General features: G+C 43.5%; 1 protein-coding gene across 1 annotated transcript in view; it reads left to right on the top strand.

The window, feature by feature from the left end:
* The window catches only part of LOC140133383 (collagen alpha-4(VI) chain-like), a 169,007-nt gene that overhangs the window by 56,591 nt on the left and 91,521 nt on the right, over positions 1-20,895 (top strand). The window contains exons 9-14 of the mRNA XM_072153496.1: positions 351-911; positions 2,279-2,836; positions 3,542-4,117; positions 5,395-5,970; positions 15,374-15,723; positions 20,470-20,548. Of these exons, the coding sequence (XP_072009597.1) occupies positions 351-911; positions 2,279-2,836; positions 3,542-4,117; positions 5,395-5,970; positions 15,374-15,723; positions 20,470-20,548 (2,700 nt within the window). The remainder of the gene's footprint in view (positions 1-350; positions 912-2,278; positions 2,837-3,541; positions 4,118-5,394; positions 5,971-15,373; positions 15,724-20,469; positions 20,549-20,895) is intronic.

Genomic DNA, 20,895 nt, shown 5'->3' with positions numbered 1-20,895 from the left:
GGGGTCTGTGGCTCTCACAGGACTGTGACAGCCGCAGGCCACTCATTACAGCTGGCTTGGTCGAGGTAGCACATCCTGCGACCATGAACGTTACTCCACTAGATTTGGCAGAAGCTGAACTAGCAATGGGTCAACGCGACCTTGCCGGCAGCATTTACATAGTTAATGCCCATGATTGCTGCTAGCACCGATTGTAGGCGTTACTGCTGGTCGGTTGAACTGGTCCCGGACCCGGTTCAGAACTTCTGATGAAGACCAGTTCTAAACATTTGTGTATACACATAACATATTTTGGTTGATAGTTACCCAGCCGTGTCATGTAATGATATTCTCTAAATTCCATTTTGTAGGTTGCACTGATACAGAAGAAGCTGATATTTACTTTCTTGTGGATGGTTCTGGCAGCATATACCCAGAGGATTTTGATGACATGAAAACTTTTATGATAGAACTAACAAGCATGTTCCAGATTGGCTCAGACAGAGTACGCTTTGGGGTTGTACAATACTCTGATTCTCCACAGATACAATTCACTATCAATCAGTACACCAACCAGAGAGGATTAAAGGCAGCAATACAACAAATTGATCAACTGGGGGGTGGCACCAACACTGGACAAGCTCTACAATCAATGAAATCCCTGTTTGTAACGGCAGAAAGCCAGCGACCGCACAAAGTTCCCCAGTCCTTGATTATCATTACAGATGGAAAGTCTCAAGACCAGGTGGCAGATGCAGCCGCAGATCTCCGAAGTGGTGGCATAAACATATTTGCTATTGGTGTGAAGGAAGCCGTGCAGGAAGAGTTGGTGAATATAGCTGGCAGCAAAGACAAGACGTTCTTTGTTGATAATTTTGATTCCTTGAATCTGATAAAGAATGATTTGGTGCGTGATCTATGTACACCAGAAGGTAGGTTGGGCATGTTTAACCTTAAACTTTTGAAGACTGTGTTGTTTGACATGTTAACAATGAATGAAGGCATCTCTCGCAAGGGGACAAAACAGGTAGGCCCAGTACAACATTAAGCTAATATTTTAAACTCCATTCATCAAGTATAGGGCAGCACAGACATTTGTGTAACTATTCAATTCTACTTTGTCATTAAAAAACTGGTCTCACTTTTTTTTCTTTTCCCACTGATGTCAATCATCCAAGAATGTTCACACAATGGGGGTCATTTATCAAAGCTTGTACTAGAGTAAAAGCCTTAATAAAATCACAATTCCTGGTGCATGGCCATGAATTGCAACTATTTACCCACTTACACCACCTCCACACCAAGTGCCAAGAGTGGACAGGGCAGGAACTGGTGAACGTTATAGAGCAATCTGTCACCAAGGCAGGACTTGGTGTAAAATTGCTGGTCGCACATTTGGGCACCATATATATTTGACAGAATCAAAAGGATGGGGCGGGGGATAAAAAGTTATAAATGATAGATTCTACTCCTATGGCTTTTGAAACAACTTTTAGAGCAGAAAGCCTGCATCAAAACCATTGATAAAATATGTTTCCCATTAATTCCAATGGGTGCCAGTCATGGAAACCTTAATTTAGAGAGTCTAAAACCAAGAGGCATGACCTCTGTTGAGCAGTTTCAGAGACAGAATTATAGCTGAAACCACAGCGAATGGTTGCCAGTGGATAAGTCGCATGCCAAGTACGATACTGTGGAAGAAAGGTAAAAAAACCTCTGTGTGAACATAAAAAGGTAAAGGTCACAAAGTGATAATGTTTAAGCATTTCCCAAAATAAGCTTTTGAAACTAAACCACCCAAAAATGGTGATTCTCCATGAACTGCAAAAGTTAAAAGCCAAGGATCACGGTCTTCTTTGCATGCTATATCTCTGCTATTGTATGTAAATATCTTACATACAGGCGGTCCCCTACTTAAGAACACCTGACTTACATACGACCCCTAGTTACAAATGGACCTCTGGATGTTGGTAATTTACTGTCCTTTAGCCTTAGGCTACAATGATCAGCTATAACAGTTTATCAAAGGTGTCTACAATGAAGCTTTATTGTTAATGCGGGTTCTTATGACAATCCAACATTTTTAAAATCCCATTGTCACAGAGACCAAAAAAAATTTGGCTGGGATTACAATGATAAAGTATACAGTTCCGACTTACATACAAATTCAACTTAAGAACAAACCTACAAACCCTATCTTGTATGTAACCCGGGGACTGCCTGTACATAATCATATGTTTTTGAAAGTATTTGCTCCATCTATTTCAAGTTTTTCATATCCTATTTTATGTCCCTGCAGCCTGCAAGGAGATGAAAGCAGATATTCTATTTCTGATCGATAGTTCGGCCAGTATTGAACCTCCTGATTTTAAAAAGATGAAGGAATTCATGGATTCATTTGTGAAACAAGCAGACATCGGTCCTGACAAAGTCCAAGTTGGTTTAATCCAGTTCAGCTCAGAAACACAAGAAGAGTTTCCACTCAATAGGTATAAAAGGAAGGATGAACTTCAGTCCGCCATATCTGGTATCCAGCAGATGCAGCAAGGAACAATGACAGGGGCTGCTCTACAGGAGGCATTACCATATTTCAATGCTGCTAATGGAGGAAGGCCACACGTACAGCAATATCTGATAATCATCACAGATGGAGAGTCACAAGATGAAGTTTCTCAACCAGCTGCCGCTATTAGGAAGAATGGCGTGAATATTTATGCTATTGGGGTACTTAATGCGAACAATACACAGCTTCTGGAGATTGCTGGTCAACAGGATCGGGTTTACTTTGAGGACAATTTTGATGCCCTTGCGTTCTTAAACAAGATCATCATCTTTGAAATCTGCAATCCTAAAGACTGTGAGTTTTATTCTTTTATTGTGATAGTTTCATAGTCATACATCCTATCTTATAGTAATATCTTGTCAGGAGATGTGATAGGACCACACATTGTACACTTGCACTACCATGTATACAGTTTATAAAAGACTAGGCTCCTGTACAAAAACATTTCTTTTGTATGTGTGCTATTCATGGTTTCCACAGCCGGCACACATCCCATTGTGTTTCTATGGGCTCACCCACATGGCCATGTTCTGCATAGCCATGTGTGTGAGCTGACTGGCCAAGCCGAAAAGACTCGGAGCAGGTCCAGTTCCTATCTGTGGCTTGGACAGTCTTTTCTACATTGAAATAAGTGATCTGATGGAAAAATATTTCAGACTGAAATCAATCCAACAATCTAATCATCACATGTCTGGGAGGTTCCTGCCAGCAATGCATTCCTCCTGTAGCTTTAGAACAATACATGGATCAGTCGAGTCTCCCTAATGGTAAAAAGGGCTCAGCAAACTGGAAAATCTTTCTTTAAGATTCATGAGGTTGACTTGATGAGACTGACTTGATGAGACTGACCCTCAAGAAAGGCATAAAGTGGCAAATGTATTGTAGAATAAATTGCAAAAGATGACTATATGAATGCATTTGAGAAGAATAGGCTTATATGTGATCATATTTTTTCTTTAGCATTTATATAAGTATTTCTATTTCTTTGTTAACTTACAGCATGTAAAAAGACAGAAGTTGCTGACATCATATTTTTGGTAGATGCCTCCATCAGCATCACTGTATCTCAGTTTAAAATCATGCAGAGGTTTATGGAGGCTGTGGTGAATGACTCTATGGTTGGAAAGGAATATGTCCGGTTTGGCGCCGTCACGTACAGTACAGCACCAGAAGAGCAGTTTGCTTTGAATGCTTACTCAACTAAACCTGAAGTAAGGAAAGCCCTACATGATATAAAACGAACAAAAGGACTGACCTATACTGCCACTGCTTTAGAGTACACACAAGGAAGATTTGATCCGGCTTATGGAGGTCGTGCCAATGTTAACGACATCATCATTCTCATTACTGATGGGGGAACCAGTCCTCCGGATAAACCCAAATTAGACACGGTACCCCAAGCCTTAAGAAACAAAGGAATCACCATCTTTGCTGTTGGGGTTGGTGCTGCCAAAAAGGATGAGCTGGAAAAGATTTCTGGTTCTAAAGATAGATGGTTCCTTGTGCAAGATTATAATGCCCTGGAGGGTCTGCATGCAAATATAACTCAGGTGGTGTGTGACCAGTCAAAAAAAGGTATGTAAATGTTTGTACAACATGGTGACAATTTTTAGAATGATTTTTCTGTATAAACCAATTAATAATAAAAAAGAAAGATGAGCCAGATGATAGATTGGCAAATTTGAGGGTCACATAAGGGATAGCTGATAGTAAAATGACAAAATCCTTAGACATTTGCTACTTTACAGTGGAGGTCCCGTCCTTTTAGGGCCCTTCTATACATCATCCTGTGTTTACAAAAACCTAATATACCCTAAACTTTGTATGGTCATTATATAACTATATTTGGGGGGATTTATCATTGCAGTCTGTCTTCAAAATAAGATAAATCTTGGACTTTTTGGCAGTGAATGTCACTCTGGATAACTTACTCAAGATTTATCATGGAAAGATGTAGCAGAAGGTTTTATGCGCTTTTTCAAAAAGTCAAAAATTAAAACACAAAGCTACTACAGCCCCACAGTGGCACAAGAAAAAAAATTTAATGAATGAGCTATAATGATTTATGTAGATTTCTATGCATATGTTGGGGAATATTTATCATACGCAGGCGCTCGTGCCTGATATGCCCACCGCTGCATATTCCCAGAGGGATACATCAAGAGGCTTCCAGCTCTTGATGTATCGGCCAGGCTGCCGCGCAGCTTTTATTCTATATGAGGCCCTGGTATTATTTTCTGTTAATGTACTTTGGATAAAGTAAGATCTAAAGGAAAGGGCAATATAGTTTCTATTAAAAAATGAAGTGGTCACAAACTTACCAAGCGTTGTTCACAGTATGAATTTTCAAGAATTTTATGTGTAAAGGAGTCTGTTTGTTTTTTGCCATTACCTCCAAATTCTTGACATAATAATATAAAATAAATTAATGATAGTGTTCACTGGTCCCAAAGTGCCTAAATGCATACCAAAAAGTACTGGGGCGTGTTCACTCCAACATGGGTGACTAATGCTAGGGAGAAACTGTAAAACAACAGTTTTGCAAGTTTACAAATAGTTTACTACAGCCATTGACGGTACATAGCAATCTGCCAACAAAAAAAATACCCCATAACTCTTACTCCCATAAATTGTCTTCCAATAAATTTATCCAAGTGGTGCCACAAGTATCCCTATAAAATGCTCACATACAAACAATCAAGTGCCCTAAAATCAACCAACCATAGTGATCAGATACCCAACAATGTAGCATATGTCTAATTATCCCACCAGCTATTTTTTATGCAAAACACCCTAGAAACATTAAAAAACACATCATAGTAACATATTGGTCTCTTTTCCTTTTTATCTAGATTGTGCTTATGAACAGATCGATATTGTATTCCTCATTGATGGATCAGCCAGCATCAAACCAAGTGACTTTGAAATCTCCAAATCCTTCATGAAGAAAATAGTAGACAGTCTCACCATTGGACAGGACAAGGTTCGTGTTGGTGTGGCCCAATATAGTGAATACCCACAGAAGGAATTCTTTCTAAATGAACACTTCTCCAGCTCATCCGTAAATCTAAACATAGATAACATTGTTCAGCTCAAGCAGAATACATATACTGGAAAAGCTCTGAAATTTGTCAAGCAGTTCTTTGATCCTGTCAACGGAAGTCGGAAAAACCAAAATGTCTACCAATATTTAATAGTCATGACCGATGGAGAGTCTCATGACACCGTGTATGAAGAAGCTGCTGAGCTAAGAAACAATGGAGTCACTATCTTCTCTGTTGGCATTGGCATCAAAAATAGTTTTGAACTTGTCCAGATTGCAGGTACCCCACAGAATGTTTTTATGGTGGAAAACTTTGAAGTGCTGGACTCAATTCGTGGACAAATTGTATCTCAAGTGTGTGAACCAAAAGACGAACCAGTCTTAGGTAAGTATCCGACATTCTACTATCTATACAGAAAAAAAGAATTTATATCTCTATGTTCACTTCAATGAAATAGTTTACATTTTTTAACAGGGCAGATATAATTATATTTGAGTGTCTCAAACACGTACTATGATGATGCTTTACTGTAAGAGAAGTAGGACTATAATACGACCTGTAACTGAAAAACATGGGTGACTCCATGTTCCATTTTTCTTCTGGTGTTTGCAACATTTTTGTTGGCTTGGTTGTTCCTTTTTTTGGCCTATTTGCCTTAGTGGGTGACAATTATTTTATTTTGGAGTGTTTTGTGGGCTGAGTTTGTGTGGCGAACACTTTGTGATTTGCAACAAATTTTAAAATGCACAAAAATGTAGCAAAAGCTTCAACAGAATGTTTGGCTTTAACAAAAAATCTGAGCAATATACAGAGTGAACATATGTATTTTGTTATACTTACAATGTTACTGCTGTTTGATGGATTTGTCTAAACTACTTGTTCATCACTTGTGAACCACCCACCAGAGTGAACTATATAATATTCTCTGCTGTTTATACAGCATGTACTTGTATAGCTATATCTTTATAGTAATGTGTTAATGCTTTAGTAATATTTAGGCTCTGACATGATTATTATTGGTTTATGTAAATGTTTCTGGAACAGTTCTTTTATTTAAAAGGCATGACATAGAAATGGTATATACAGGCGGTCCCCTTCTTAAGAACACCCGACTTACATATGACCCCTAGTTCCAAAAGGACATCTGGATGTTGGTAATTTACAGTACTTTAGGTGTCTGCAATTCAGCTTTATTGTTAATCCCGGTTTTTATGGCAATCCAACATTTTTTAAATCCAATTGTCACAGAGACCAAAAAGATTCCTAGCAGGGGTTACAATTATAAAATATTCAGTTCCGAATTACATACAAATTCAACTTAAGAATAGAGATGAGCGAACATACTCGTCCGAGCTTGATGCTCGTTCGAGCATTAGCGTAATCGAAACTGCTCGTTGCTCGGACGAATACTTCGCCCGCTCGAGAAAATGGCAGCTCCCGCCGTTTTGCTTTTTGGCGGCCAGAAACAGAGCCAATCACAAGCCAGGAGACTCTGCACTCCACCCAGCATGACGTGGTACCCTTACACGTCGATAGCAGTGGTTGGCTGGCCAGATCAGGTGACCCTGGGATAGACTAGCCGCTGCCCGCGCTGCTCGGATCATTCTGTGTCTGGATGCCGCTAGGGAGAGAGCTGCTGCTGGTCAGGGTTAGCGTTAGTGTGCAGGTAGATTACTGTTAGGCAGGAGTGATTCTCCAAGAACCCAACAGCCCTTCTTAGGGCTACAATAACGTTATACTTTTTTTTTTTTGTTTGCTTGTGGCTGGGCTTGCTGGCACTAGTAGTGCAGCTAGTACCATATTGTGAGGAATTTGCAGGGGGACTTGCTACCGTTGTGTTTAGCTCTTAGTGACACACATATCCACCTCAAACACCAAAGTGGGAAAATTTATTAGGGGTTTGATTTCAATTAGGCACAGTCTGCCAGTTTCTTTTTATTTTACGTTTATTTTTTCATAACTCAGCGTCATCTCATCAGTGTGCTTTCATACTTGGCTAGAAAATAGCCAAAGGAGAATCCAAACGGCTTACTTACGCCTACAATAGCGTTATATATATTTTATTTCTGGTTGATCTGCTGGTGGCTGTCCTTGCTGCAGTGCATATACTAGCGAAATTGTGAGGAATTTGGAGTGAGACTTGCGACCACTGTGTTTAGCGCTTAGTGACGCACATATCCATCGCAAAGACCGAAGTGGGATAATTTATTAGGGGTTGGATTTCAATTAGGCACAGTCTGGCAGTTTCTTTTTATTTTACGTTTATTTTTTCATAACTCAGCGTCATCTCATCAGTGTGCTTTCATACTTGGCTAGAAAATAGCCAAAGGAGAATCCAAACGGCTTACTTACGCCTACAATAGCGTTATATATATTTTATTTCTGGTTGCTCTGCTGGTGGCTGTCCTTGCTGCAGTGCATATACTAGCCAATTGTGAGGAATTTGGAGTGAGACTTGCGACCGCTGTGTTTAGCGCTTAGTGACGCACATATCCATCGCAAAGACCGAAGTGGGATAATTTATTAGGGGTTGGATTTCAATTAGGCACAGTCTGCCATTTCCTTTTTATTTTACGTTTATTTTTTCATAACTCAGCGTCATCTCATCAGTGTGCTTTCATACTTGGCTAGAAAATAGCCAAAAGAGAATCCAAACGGCTTACTTACGCCTACAATAGCGTTATATATATTTTATTTCTGGTTGATCTGCTGGTGGCTGTCCTTGCTGCAGTGCATATACTAGCCAATTGTGAGGAATTTGGAGTGAGACTTGCGACCGCTGTGTTTAGCGCTTAGTGACGCACATATCCATCGCAAAGACCGAAGTGGGATAATTTATTAGGGGTTGGATTTCAATTAGGCACAGTCTGCCATTTACTTTTTATTTTACGTTTATTTTTTCATAACTCAGCGTCATCTCATCAGTGTGCTTTCATACTTGGCTAGAAAATAGCCAAAGGAGAATCCAAACGGCTTACTTACGCCTACAATAGCGTTATATATATTTTATTTCTGGTTGATCTGCTGGTGGCTGTCCTTGCTGCAGTGCATATACTAGCCAATTGTGAGGAATTTGGAGTGAGACTTGCGACCGCTGTGTTTAGCGCTTAGTGACGCACATATCCATCGCAAAGACCGAAGTGGGAAAATTTATTAGGGGTTGCATTTTAATTAGGCACAGTCTGCCATTTCCTTTTTATTTTACGTTTATTTTTTCATAACTCAGCGTCATCTCATCTGGCATAGCAGTGTGCTTTCATAGTTGGCTAGAAAATAGCCATAGCAATAGGATAGCATCGTTTGGTTTTAAAAACTAAAAAACACAAAAAAAAAAAACACAAAAAAAAAGTAAAAAAAAAATTAAAGTTATAACTTTCATTTTCAAAATGTTTAACCCGAGGGCTAGGGGTAGAGGACGAGGGCGGGGACGTGGGCGTCCAACAACTGCAGGGGTCAGAGGCCGTGGTCCTGGGCGGGGTGAGACACCACCTGCTGATGAGGGAGCATGGGGAACGCCGCAGAGCTACACTCCCTAGGTTCATGTCTGAAGTTACGCAGTCCACCCATGTCACCGAAATCGGCACTCCTCCAGCTCCTGCACCTCAGCCTCCTCCCCCCCAGTCTGCCCCCTCCCAGGAAAATTTGGCATTTGAACCGGCATACTCTGAGGAACTGTTTTCTGGACCCTTCCCACAGTCACAAACCACTTGTCCGGTTGCTGCTGAGCAATTTTCCGATGCCCAGGTTTTCCACCAGTCGCAGTCTGTGGGTGATGATGACCTTCTTGACGTAGTGGAAGAACTGTGTAAAGAGGTGTCCGACGATGAGGAGACACGGTTGTCAGACAGTGGTGAAGTTGTTGTCAGGGCAGGAAGTCCGAGGGGGGAGCAGACTGAGGGATCGGAGGATGATGAGGTGACAGACCCAAGCTGGGTTGAGAGGCTGGGTGAACACAGTGCTTCTGAGACGGAGGAGAGTCCTATAGCAGAACAGGTTGGAAGAGGCAGTGGTGGGGCCAGACGGAGAGGCAGGGCCAGAACAGGTGCATCAGCGCCAAATGTGTCACGTAGTGAAGCTCCCGTGGCGAGGGCTCCCACGGCGAGGGCTAGATTTTCAGAAGTCTGGAGGTTCTTTAAGGAAACACCAGATGACCGACGGACTGTGGTGTGCAACCTTTGCCAAACCAGGATCAGCAGGGGTTCCACCACTACTAGCTTAACTACCACCAGTATGCGCAGGCATATGAATGCTAAACACCCGAATCAGTGGCACCAAGCCTGTTCACCTCCGACCGTGCACACCACTGCTCCTTCCCCTGTGTCAGCTGATAGTCAGCCCCCTGCCCAGGACCCTGGCACAAAAACCCCATCGTCGCCTCCACGATCCTCCACAGCATCCACCAGTGTTCAGCTCTCCATACCCCAGACGCTGGAGCGGAAAAGAAAATATAGTGCAACCCACCCGCACGCCCAAGCCCTTAATGTCCACATCTCCAGATTGCTTAGCCTGGAGATGCTGCCCTATAGGCTAGTAGAGACCGAGGCCTTTCGCAACCTCATGGCGGCGGCCGCCCCTCGGTATTCGGTCCCCAGCCGCCACTACTTTTCCCGATGTGCCGTCCCAGCCCTGCACCAGCACGTGTCAGACAACATCATCCGTGCCCTGACAAACGCCGTTTCTGACAAGGTCCACCTGACCACGGACACGTGGACGAGTGCTGCCGGGCAGGGCCACTATATATCGCTGACGGCACATTGGGTTAACTTGGTGGAGGCTGGGACCGAGTCTGACCCTGGGGCTGGTCATATACTGCCGACGCCGAGGATTGCGGGGCCTACCTCGGTCCAGGTCTCAAAGGCATACTATGCCTCCTCCTCCTCCCACCCCTCCTCCACCTCCTCCTCCGAACTACCATCCGTGGGCATGGCGCCATCAGTCGCTAGCTCTAGGCACAGCAGCAGTGCCGTCGCTAAGCGACAGCAGGCGGTGCTCAAACTGCTAAGCCTAGGCGATAAAAGGCACACCGCCCGAGAACTATTACAGGGCATCACGGCGCAGACTGATCTGTGGCTGGCACCGCTAAACCTGAAGCCAGGCATGGTTGTGTGTGACAACGGCCGTAACCTGGTGGCGGCTCTGCAACTCGGCAGACTGACACATGTGCCATGCCTGGCCCATGTGTTAAATCTGATAGTTCAGCGTTTCCTCAAGACATACCCCAATCTGTCAGATTTGCTCACGAAGGTGCGCCGCATCTGTGCGCATTTCAGGAAGTCCAGCACAGATGCTGCCACTCTCAGGGCAGCGCAGCGCCGCCTCCAACTGCCCGCTCACCGACTGTTGTGCAGGAATTCAACATTAACCATGTTATCCAGAGTTTACCAGCAGCGCAGAGCGATTGTAGACTGCCAGATGTCAACTTCCACCAGAACTGGTAGTCAGGTCAGTCAGCTTCCTCAAGTCTACAATGAGGAGTGGACGTGGATGTCTGATATCTGTCAGGTGCTGAGTAACTTTGAGGAGTCAACACAGATGGTCAGTGGCGATGCCGCCATCATCAGCCTCACCATCCCGCTGCTTGGCCTGTTGAAAAACTCTCTGATCAGCATGAAGTCGGAAGCTTTGCGCTCGTCACAAGAGACGGGGGAAGAAGATTCCCTTGTTGATAGCCAAAGCACCCTCAGGTCTGTTTCTCAGCGCATATCGGAGGAGGTGGAGGAGGATGAGGAGGAAGAGGAGGAGAATGTTGGCGAGACACAAGAGGGGAGCATTGCTCAGACCTTCACTGTTCAGCGTGTATGGGCAGAAGAAGAGGAGTTGGAGGAGTTGGAGGAGGAGGAAATGGACAGTCAGGCCAGTGAGGGGAGTGAATTCTTGCGCGTTGGGACTCTGGCGCATATGGCAGATTTCATGCTAGGCTGCCTATCCCGTGACCCTCGCGTTCAAAGAATTTATTCCAGCACCGATTACTGGGTATTCACTCTCCTGGACCCACGGTACAAGCAAAATCTTTCCACTCTCATCCCTGGAGAGGAAAGGAGTGTGAGAATGCATGAATACCAGCAGGCCCTGGTGCACAAGCTGAAACAGTATTTCCCTTCTGACAGCGCTAGCGGCAGAGTGCGTAGTTCTGCGGGACAAGTAGCGAGGGAGAGTAGGCGAGCAGGCAGCTTGTCCAGCACTGGCAAGGGTACGCTTTACAAGGCTTTTGCCAGCTTTATGTCACCCCAGCAAGACACTGTCACCTGTCCCCAGTCTCGGCAGAGTAGGGCTGATCTTTACAGAAAGATGGTGAGGGAGTACGTAGCTGACCATACCATCGTCCTAAATGATCACACATCTCCCTACAACTACTGGGTTTCAAAGCTGGACATGTGGCACGAACTGGCGCTGTACGCCTTGGAGGTTCTTGCCTGCCCTGCCGCTAGCGTCTTGTCCGAGCGGTTTTCAGTGCAGCTGGTGGCATCATCACCGATAAGCGTACACGCCTGTCAACTGACAGCGCTGACAGGCTGACGCTTATTAAGATGAATAAAGCCTGGATTTCTTATAATTTCCAATCTCCACCAGGTGAAGGAAGCTCAACCTGAATAATTTATGCACTCCTCCTCCTCCTCATTTTCCTCCTTCTCCTCCTCTTTGTACACTAAAGCAGAGGAAACTGGCTATTTTTTGACAGGGCCCACTGGCTCTAGCTATAGTACTTTATGCATTTAATTTTTCTGGAGGGCCACCTACCCGGTCCTCTGTTTTAAACAATTTTTGGGAGTGCCACATACAGGCACTCAATCTATTCAATTTTTCTGGAGGGCCACCTACCTGCTCCTCTGGTTTGAAAACTTTTTTGGACTGCCACATACAGGCACTCAATCTATTTCATTTTTCCGGAGGGCCACCTACCTGCTCCTCTGGTTTGAAAACTTTTTTGGACTGCCACATACAGGCACTCAATCTATTTCATTTTTCCGGAGGGCCACCTACCTGCTCCTCTGGTTTGAAAACTTTTTTGGACTGCCACATACAGGCACTCAATCTATTTCATTTTTCTGGAGGGCCACCTACCTGCTCCTCTGGATTGAAAACTTTTTTGGACTGCCACATACAGGCACTCAATCTATTTCATTTTTCTGGAGGGCCACCTACCTGCTCCTCTGGTTTGAAAACTTTTTTGGACTGCCACATACAGGCACTATCCAAATTAAATTGTCTCCATAGCAGCCTCCACACGTTGTCTCCATTGCTACCTCCAAAAGTCGTTCATATAGCTGCCTCCATACATCGTCCCCTTATCAAACGAGGTGTGTCAGGCACAAATTTGGGTTGTTTTCATGGATTCCACATCAAAGTTGTTAACTTTGTCGCCACCCTGCTGTGTTATCCACAAAATATACTGGCAAACTTTTACCATTTAGGGATATTATTTCAGCGCTTCTTGCGCATCTGTTTACATTCCCCTCATCCGCCATATCCCAAACTTATAAGAACGCTACTACACTTAACTTGGTGCAGGCTGGGACTGAGTCTGACCCTGGGGCTGGTCATATACTGCCGACGCCGAGGATTGCGGGGCCTACCTCGGTCCAGGTCTCAAAGGCCTACTATACCTCCTCCTCCTCCCACCCCTCCTCCACCTCCTCCTCCTCCGAATTACCATCTGTGGCCAGTGCGCCATCAGTCGGTAGCTCTAGGCACAGCAGCAGTGCCGTCGCTAAGCGACAGCAGGCGGTGCTCAAACTGCTGAGCCTAGGCGATAAAAGGCACACCGCCCAAGAGCTATTACAGGGCATTCCACATCAAACTTGTTAACTTTGTCGCCACCCTGCTGTGTAATCCCCAAAATATACTGGCAAACTTTTATCATTTACCGATATTATTTCAGCGCTTCTTGCGCATCTGTTTACATTCCCCTCACCCGCCATATCCCAAACTTATAAGAACGCTACTACACTTGATCTTATACAAAAGGTTCTTAGAAGTGCTGTTTGGGGAGTAGCCTAGAGACAGGGGCTTGGATTGGCGAAAGCTCGCCTGGCAGTGGAGCGCCAGCTCCATGCCAAGATCCAACTAACATAGTTTTAACTGCAGCACCTTTAATCTACTACTAGTTCACTGCCTCCATACATGGTCCCCTTATCAAACGAGCTGTGTCAGGCAGAATTTTGGGTTGTTTTCATGGCTTCCATGTTAACTTTGTCGCCACCCTGCTGTGTAATCCACAAAATATACTGGCAAACTTTTATCATGTACCGATATTATTTGAGCGCTTCTTGCTCACCTCCTTTGGTTCCTCTCTGCCACCCATTGGTTTGAAGCCTGAGTCCATTTAGGGTATGTCGCCATGACACTCTCTAGCCTGCTGCCGCTGCCTCTGCATGCCGTCCCCTATAGTGTCAGGGTCAATTATTGGATGTTTTAGATGCCATCTAGCTTCATTCTGTCACTCTGTCATGGCCATGCTGTTGCCCATAGTTTTGGCATAATGGTGCGATTAAGCAGCCTCAGAGGCATCCATGCATGCTGCCCCTGCTGTTTCCTGTCCATTTCCGTGGTGTTTCCATCCTTTTCTGAGGTTCCCAGGTGTTTGGCCAAGCTTCCCTGTGCAGAGCCTTGGTCCCCTTGAAAAATGCTCGAGTCTCCCATTGACTTCAATGGGGCTCGTTATTCGAGACGAATACTCGAGCATCGGGAAAAGTTCGTCTCGAATAACGAGTACCCGAGCATTTTAGTGCTCGCTCATCTCTACTTAAGAACAAACCTACAGAAACTATCTTGTAATCCAGGGACGCCTGTACTGTGATTTATTAGTTGTGTGTAAATGAATACTAGCATTACTCTAAAGACCACTAGGTGGAGCCAGAGTACACTGTTCATCTAACAGAACGCTGTATGATACTGTGAGCTGCAGTAATACTACATACCATAAAGGCTCAATGTACATTTAGTAAGTTTCACAATTTTAATTGAAAATAGAAGCCAGGAGGTTGTGAAAGATCCATTGTCTGACGTTTACATTGACATTTTCTGATTTACCTGCAGGTGCCATTTATAAGATCTATCAATATTCCTTTGGGGCTTCCATCCTCACACAGTACTGCATTTATAGCTCCAGTATTCTTGCTGCCTGCAATTGGAAACATAGATGGAGGCTCGGATGATATATTCTATCATCATGCTGACATGCAGACAATAGTCTGACATTTCTTGTTCAATATATTTTCTTTGCAGACGTCATCACATTATTGCCAAAGGCAGGGTCACCATGAAATGGATTATATCTATATAGCAAATAGAGTAAAAGTCACAACTCACCTACTCCACTTCCCTGCACAGTGACCACTACATAGGTCACAGGGACTCTCTATAAATCTCTCCAACGGACCTTAAAATGTTTATGTGACATGTCTGCCCTATGAAGAGCACTCAGTTGTGTGACTTGAAGCTGATGAACCCCAGTGCAAAGTCTGTGCCAGGTCCCTGACTGTAATATATGGTTTATAGTACTCTTCTTCTTATATGGTGACACCTTGTGGGCCCCCTTGGGCCTGGTTATGACTTCAGTCTCTCCAGTTACGCCCCTGAGAGGACTTCTGGGACAAGAATCCAAAATATCAAATAAAATTGAATAGAGCCCCAGAGTATCAATAGTTCAAGCTAGATGGCTGCTCTTATAATACAGTATATATAATAGAATCTTCAGAAAAAATGCACTACCAGTGGTATAAAAATAAAATGATAAAATAATTTCTTATTAATATAATGACATTGATTCATTCATTTTATATCACAGATTGTAAAATTGATATCACAGTAGCTGTTGACTACTCCAGAAGATCTAGACCCTCCACAGCTTCTCAGCTACAGCAGAAACTGAACCACTACCTCCCTGATTTGATGAAACATGTTTCAACCTTGAGCAACCTTAGCTGTGCCTCTGGATCGCAGATTAATATCAGCTTCAGCTTCGCTGTTCCACGGCTCGATGGCTCATTTGCTTTTGACTCTGACTTTGAAAACTACAATGAAGACATACTCCGGAAATTCATAACCGCTCAGTCAACTTCAGATACATTTTTTAATTTGAGGTTTCTTGAAGCACTTTGGACAAAATTTAAGACTTCGGCCACACAGAGAGCTAAGGTGAGTGCAATCTGACAAGTAGCTTTTGAATTTTGAATTTAAAGGGGACCTGCCAGCTCTCCAGATATGACTTATTTTAATAACTGTGTGTTGTGTATATATATATGTCTGGATCTAAGGTAGTGGATCTTCTGTATCAGCGATGGCATAAGCTGACACCTGGTAGCAGAGTCTAAGTGGCACCTGCTTTTCACCAGAACCCGCTGCAAAGCGGGATGGACTTGCTGCGGAAACGTACAATCAGGTCGCTCCACAGGCGCGACTTTGCGTTGGTGGCCAAGGTGTGGTACAAAGTCATGAGGCAGAATCATGGTCATGAACAGGCAGCACAGGATCAATGTCAGGAACAAAGCAGGAGGTCAGGACGGGCAGCACGGAGTCAAAGTCAAGAAAGGAACTGGGGTCACAACGGGAAATCAGCAGACAGGCACTAGGCAACGATACAAAATTTCCCTAAGGCATATAGCACAAAGATCCGTCAGGGAATGCTGGAAGAGGCCGCTTTACATCGATATCTAGGAATGACCATCACCAATCAGCGGTACGCTGGCCAATTAAACCTTCAAGCCAGAGCAGGAGCGAGGAGAGGTGAAAGTGCAGATGAGGGCCAGGGACTGGAGAGTGCCCGGGTGTGCCCTTGACCCAGGAAGTGGGTTGCGGGAGAGCCCGTCAAAATACACTGCACAGAAATATAAACGGAACACTTAAATGACACATCCTAAATCGTAATGAATGAAATATTCCCATTGAATCAGGCCCATTGCCGAGCATACCCGGGCAAGAGGTCCACTTGGGCGTTGAAAAAAAAATTTAAGATACTGGTACAAATGATCACTGTCTGGCTACTCTTCCCGCTGGGAGCATGCTGAAGATAAGGCTGCTGCTGGGGCTGCTATGGGGGAGCCTGGAAAGGTGAGTAAATGTTTTTTTCCCAGTGTGGGGGGGACATTGTGGCTACCTGGGGGTGGATATGCAGACAGTTTGGCTACCAATGGGAAAGAGATAAGTGAGGACAGTGTGGCTACCAAGGGGGGTAAGGACACTATGGCTATTGGGGGATGTGAGGACGTTGTGGCTACTGGGTGGGAGGGTGCTGTGAGGACAGTGTGGCTAGTAGGGGGTGTGTGAAGACAGTGTGGTTATCAGGGTAGGAGGATGTGAGGAAAGTGTGGCTACCGAAGGGAAGGGGTGGTATGGATAGTGTGGTTATTGAGACGTGAGCTTACTGAAAAGGTGCCCTATAAGGCCTACTTAAACCTGAAACCGTCCCTCCATTGAATACTTTGTTCTGTACAGAGTAGAATATGCTGACAACAAAATCATGAAAAAATCAATAATGGAAATCAAATTTATTAACCAATGGATATGCTCGATTGGATTCAGGTCTGGGGAACGAGCAGGCCAGACCATAGCTCCAATGCTGTCATCTTGCAGGAACTGCTGAAACAGTCCAGCCACATGAGGTCTAGCATTGTCCTGCATTAGGAGGAACCCAGGTCCACCCGCACCAGCATATGGTCTCACAAGGGGTCTGAGGATCTCATCTCAGTATCTAATGGCCGTCAGACTCCCACTGGAGAGCAGTACACCCCTCCAAAGAAATGGCACCTCACACCATAACTGACCTACTGACAAACCGGTCAAGCAGAAGGATGTTACACGCAGCAGATTGATCTCCATGGCTGTGAAGAGCACACGGCACCAGTGGGGAATTTGCCGATCCCGGTGTTCTCTGGCATTTGCCAAGCGTCCTGCACGGTGTTCGGCTGTGAGCACAACCCCCATCTATGGAAGTCAGGCCCTCATTCCATCCTTATGGAGTATGTTTCTAAACGTTTTTGCAGACACGTGCCTATCTCCTGGTAGCGCCTCCAGCCTCTGGACACTGCGCTGACAGACACAGCAAACTTTCTTGCCACTGCTTGCATTGATGTGTCATCCTGGATGAGCTGCACTACCCGAGCCACTTGTGTGGGTTGCCGAAAAGTTGCAAGTAGGTCATACAGTCATGTGGAATTCACACACAATACTGAGCTTTATTTTGTCTTGTTTTTGCGAACACTACATCAAAGTTGGATCAGCTTGTAGTATGTTTTTCCACTTTAATTTTGCGAGTGACTCCAAATCCAGGCCTCCATTGGTTAATAAATTTTATTTCAATTGATGATGACATGTGAGTGTTCCTTTTCTTTCTAATAAACAGCAATCAATGCACATAGTATCAGACACACCTTTTTGTCAAGGTAAATGATAACATAAAGTTGTCAATTTAATTGTAGATTGTAGGAATAATAATTTCATTATTTAGAGTTTAAAGGGGGATGCTATAGAATTGTTATTTTATAAGAATATAAGAATGTACTAAAATACATCTGTAGAGAATAATGACATGTCATCTATATTAAGGTAGTTCATGCTTCAGGGCACAGACAAAGTCTATGTGGACATTCCCATCATGCATATTTCTTTGTAAGTATTTCATTTTGGCTCCAGCACCTAGTGTGCAGGTGTAAAAAGATACATGTCAGTAATACAGAGTCCTTTTATTAACAAGACTGTCCTAAGACAGAATAGAGCCTTATTGGTCAGGCCTAAAACATAACTTTTATTGTATCTCTAAAAGATTAAATCTTAAAGTTTTAACACACTTTGTTAAAAACCGCAAGTGTGAGGCTGTTGACTATCCTACTCTAATAAGTAGTGCTGGGTATTTACTCAGCCTATAGGTACATATCTGGGTCCCTGCAGCGACCCGTTGGTTAGACAGCCTCAGACTAGACAAGTTAAAAGCCAGACAATAGCCCCCCCTGAGGCAACTCTACCTTCATATGGAGGCATTTTTAGAATACGTTTAACCCTTTTAAGAGATTTCCATTGAGCTTTTTGTAATGGAATCTGTTGCATAATATTCTAGTCTGAAAACACATTTATTGTGCTTGAACTATAAAATGTTAAAGGAAACCTACCACTTTAAAATGCCAGTTATAACCTTCAAATACCTTGCACCAGCTCAGGGGGAGCTGATGCCGGAGCATATCTTCATTATTTGGAGAAACCGACGTTTTTAAACTGTTTTATTCTTTATATTCCAACCACGCTTCGCCTGATTAGGAAATAGGGGAGAGCTGGTGACGTCACCAAGCTCTCGGACACACTCACGCCTGCGCAACGTCGCGTGCGAAGCCAGCCTGAATAAAAATTTTAAGTTGCGCAGGCACGAGTGTGCCCGAGAGCTCGGTGACGTCACCGGCTCTCCGGCACCTCCTAATCAGGCGCACGCAGCGTCGCGCGCATGGTGCGCCGAGCACAAGTTGTGCTACGCCGAAGCGTGGTTGGAATATAAAGAATAAAACAGTTTAAAAGGAATATGGCGGTTTCTGCAAATAATGAAGATATGCTCCGGCATCAGCTCACCCTGAGCTGGTGCAAGGTATTTGAGGGTTAAAGCTGGCATTTTAAAGTGGTAGGTTTCCTTTAACGACAAACGGTGTAAATAAATCAATTTGCAACCATACAAGAGGAGTGAACAAAACAAGGTAAAGAACCTAGCAAAGGAACCAACTGAGAGAGGCATAAAAAATCTGCAAAACCAAAATACCACATCTTAAAAGATCTGCCATTTTGTGTTGGGAATAGGGTGAAGCAAGCCATGGATCCTATATTTTATTGAGCGCCTCTTTCTCTTCCAGTTTCTCATACATGGAAGTGTTTCAACCATAGTGCCAAAGCTTGAACTAAAGTTTCACTGCCTAATTATTATAAATTTGGGTAGCTAACAGAATAAATTTTGTCACTTTGGTTAGGGAAGTCATCAGTTATTTCACTCATTAAAGCAAACCTGTCATTTTTAGCTGGTGAAAAGTTCAAGTAGCCTATGCTATGCTAATCTAAAAAATTCCTTTGTCATCATTTTAAATAATTTCAGTACTTTATATTAGTTTATTTACATTACCTGGCTCCCTGCCAGCAGCACATGGTGAGTTTTAGGGGAGGGGCAGCTGAAGCCTGTGTGTGCCTGTGTGTGCCTGTGTCTCCTCATGCATTCTTCCTCTTCTCCACATCATCCCCCTCCCTCCCCTGCCTGCTAATTGCACACAACAGGAAGTGGAGAGGCAGCTGTGTGGAGTGGAGAAGAGAAGACTGACGGAGGCACACACAGTCTGCAGATGCCCCCTCCCTGGGGACTCATCAAATGCTACTGGCAGGGTGCCAGGTAATGTGAATTAAATTGATAGAAAGTACTGAAATGATTCAGAATATTGACAAAGGTATTTTTAAAATTAGCATAGCGTATTGAAACTAACTACAAATGACAGTCCTGGTGACAGGTCCGCTTTAAGTAAAATTGGATAATTGGTGAAAATGAGAAAATCGTAACAACATTCCCACCATACATAATCCATAGTACATTTGTCGTCACTGAGGGGTATATTGCATGGAATGGTACTGATTCTATACAGTTATATTTGTGTGCAAATTTATATTTTTTTATTAAACAAAGGAAGTTTCTTGCATGACAGCATACATTCTGATAAAATCTAATCGAATTTTGTAATTAGTGAAACCTGACACAATTTTTGGAAAACATATTTCCCTCTTTAATTTAATCATAATGTAAAAAACACCTTCACATCACAGGCACCATAATCATGGCCTATTGGAATAGTGCGCAACGTTTCATTATCCAATGAATAACGTTAATTTGATAAAATGAATGGCTTTTTATGTTATGTGTTTTTTTTCTAGGTTATTATCATTTTCTCTGATGGTTTAGATGAAAATGTGGAGACATTGAAAGTGACTGCAGAATCTCTGCGAAATAGAGGTTTGTCAAAATATACTTAGCTTTGCATTTACTACCCTGGCTACTGTATCACTGTATAAAGTACAGTCCAAATCTAATATCAACAAAATATGTTCCTTTCATGCAGTTATTATCTTTTCTGTGTTTGATTGCATTTAACTTTTCATATTGAAATCATTTTGCAAATAAAGACACATGCAGTAAAAAAAAAAGTTGCCATGCAACACATTTATTAGGAGCTTTATACATTTTGTGCCACATTTATCACTTTTGTGCGCCTAAGTGTAGTAGTTGCGCCTAAATTCTGGCGCACTGTTTTGACAGAATTATCACAAGCTACAACCATCTATGATAAGTAAATTTTCTGC

Source organism: Engystomops pustulosus, chromosome 5, assembly GCF_040894005.1.
Source record: "Engystomops pustulosus chromosome 5, aEngPut4.maternal, whole genome shotgun sequence".
NCBI classification, from domain to species: Eukaryota; Metazoa; Chordata; class Amphibia; order Anura; family Leptodactylidae; genus Engystomops; species Engystomops pustulosus.
The sequence above is the reverse complement of the archived record's forward strand: the minus strand, read 5'-3'. Positions and strand labels throughout refer to the sequence as shown.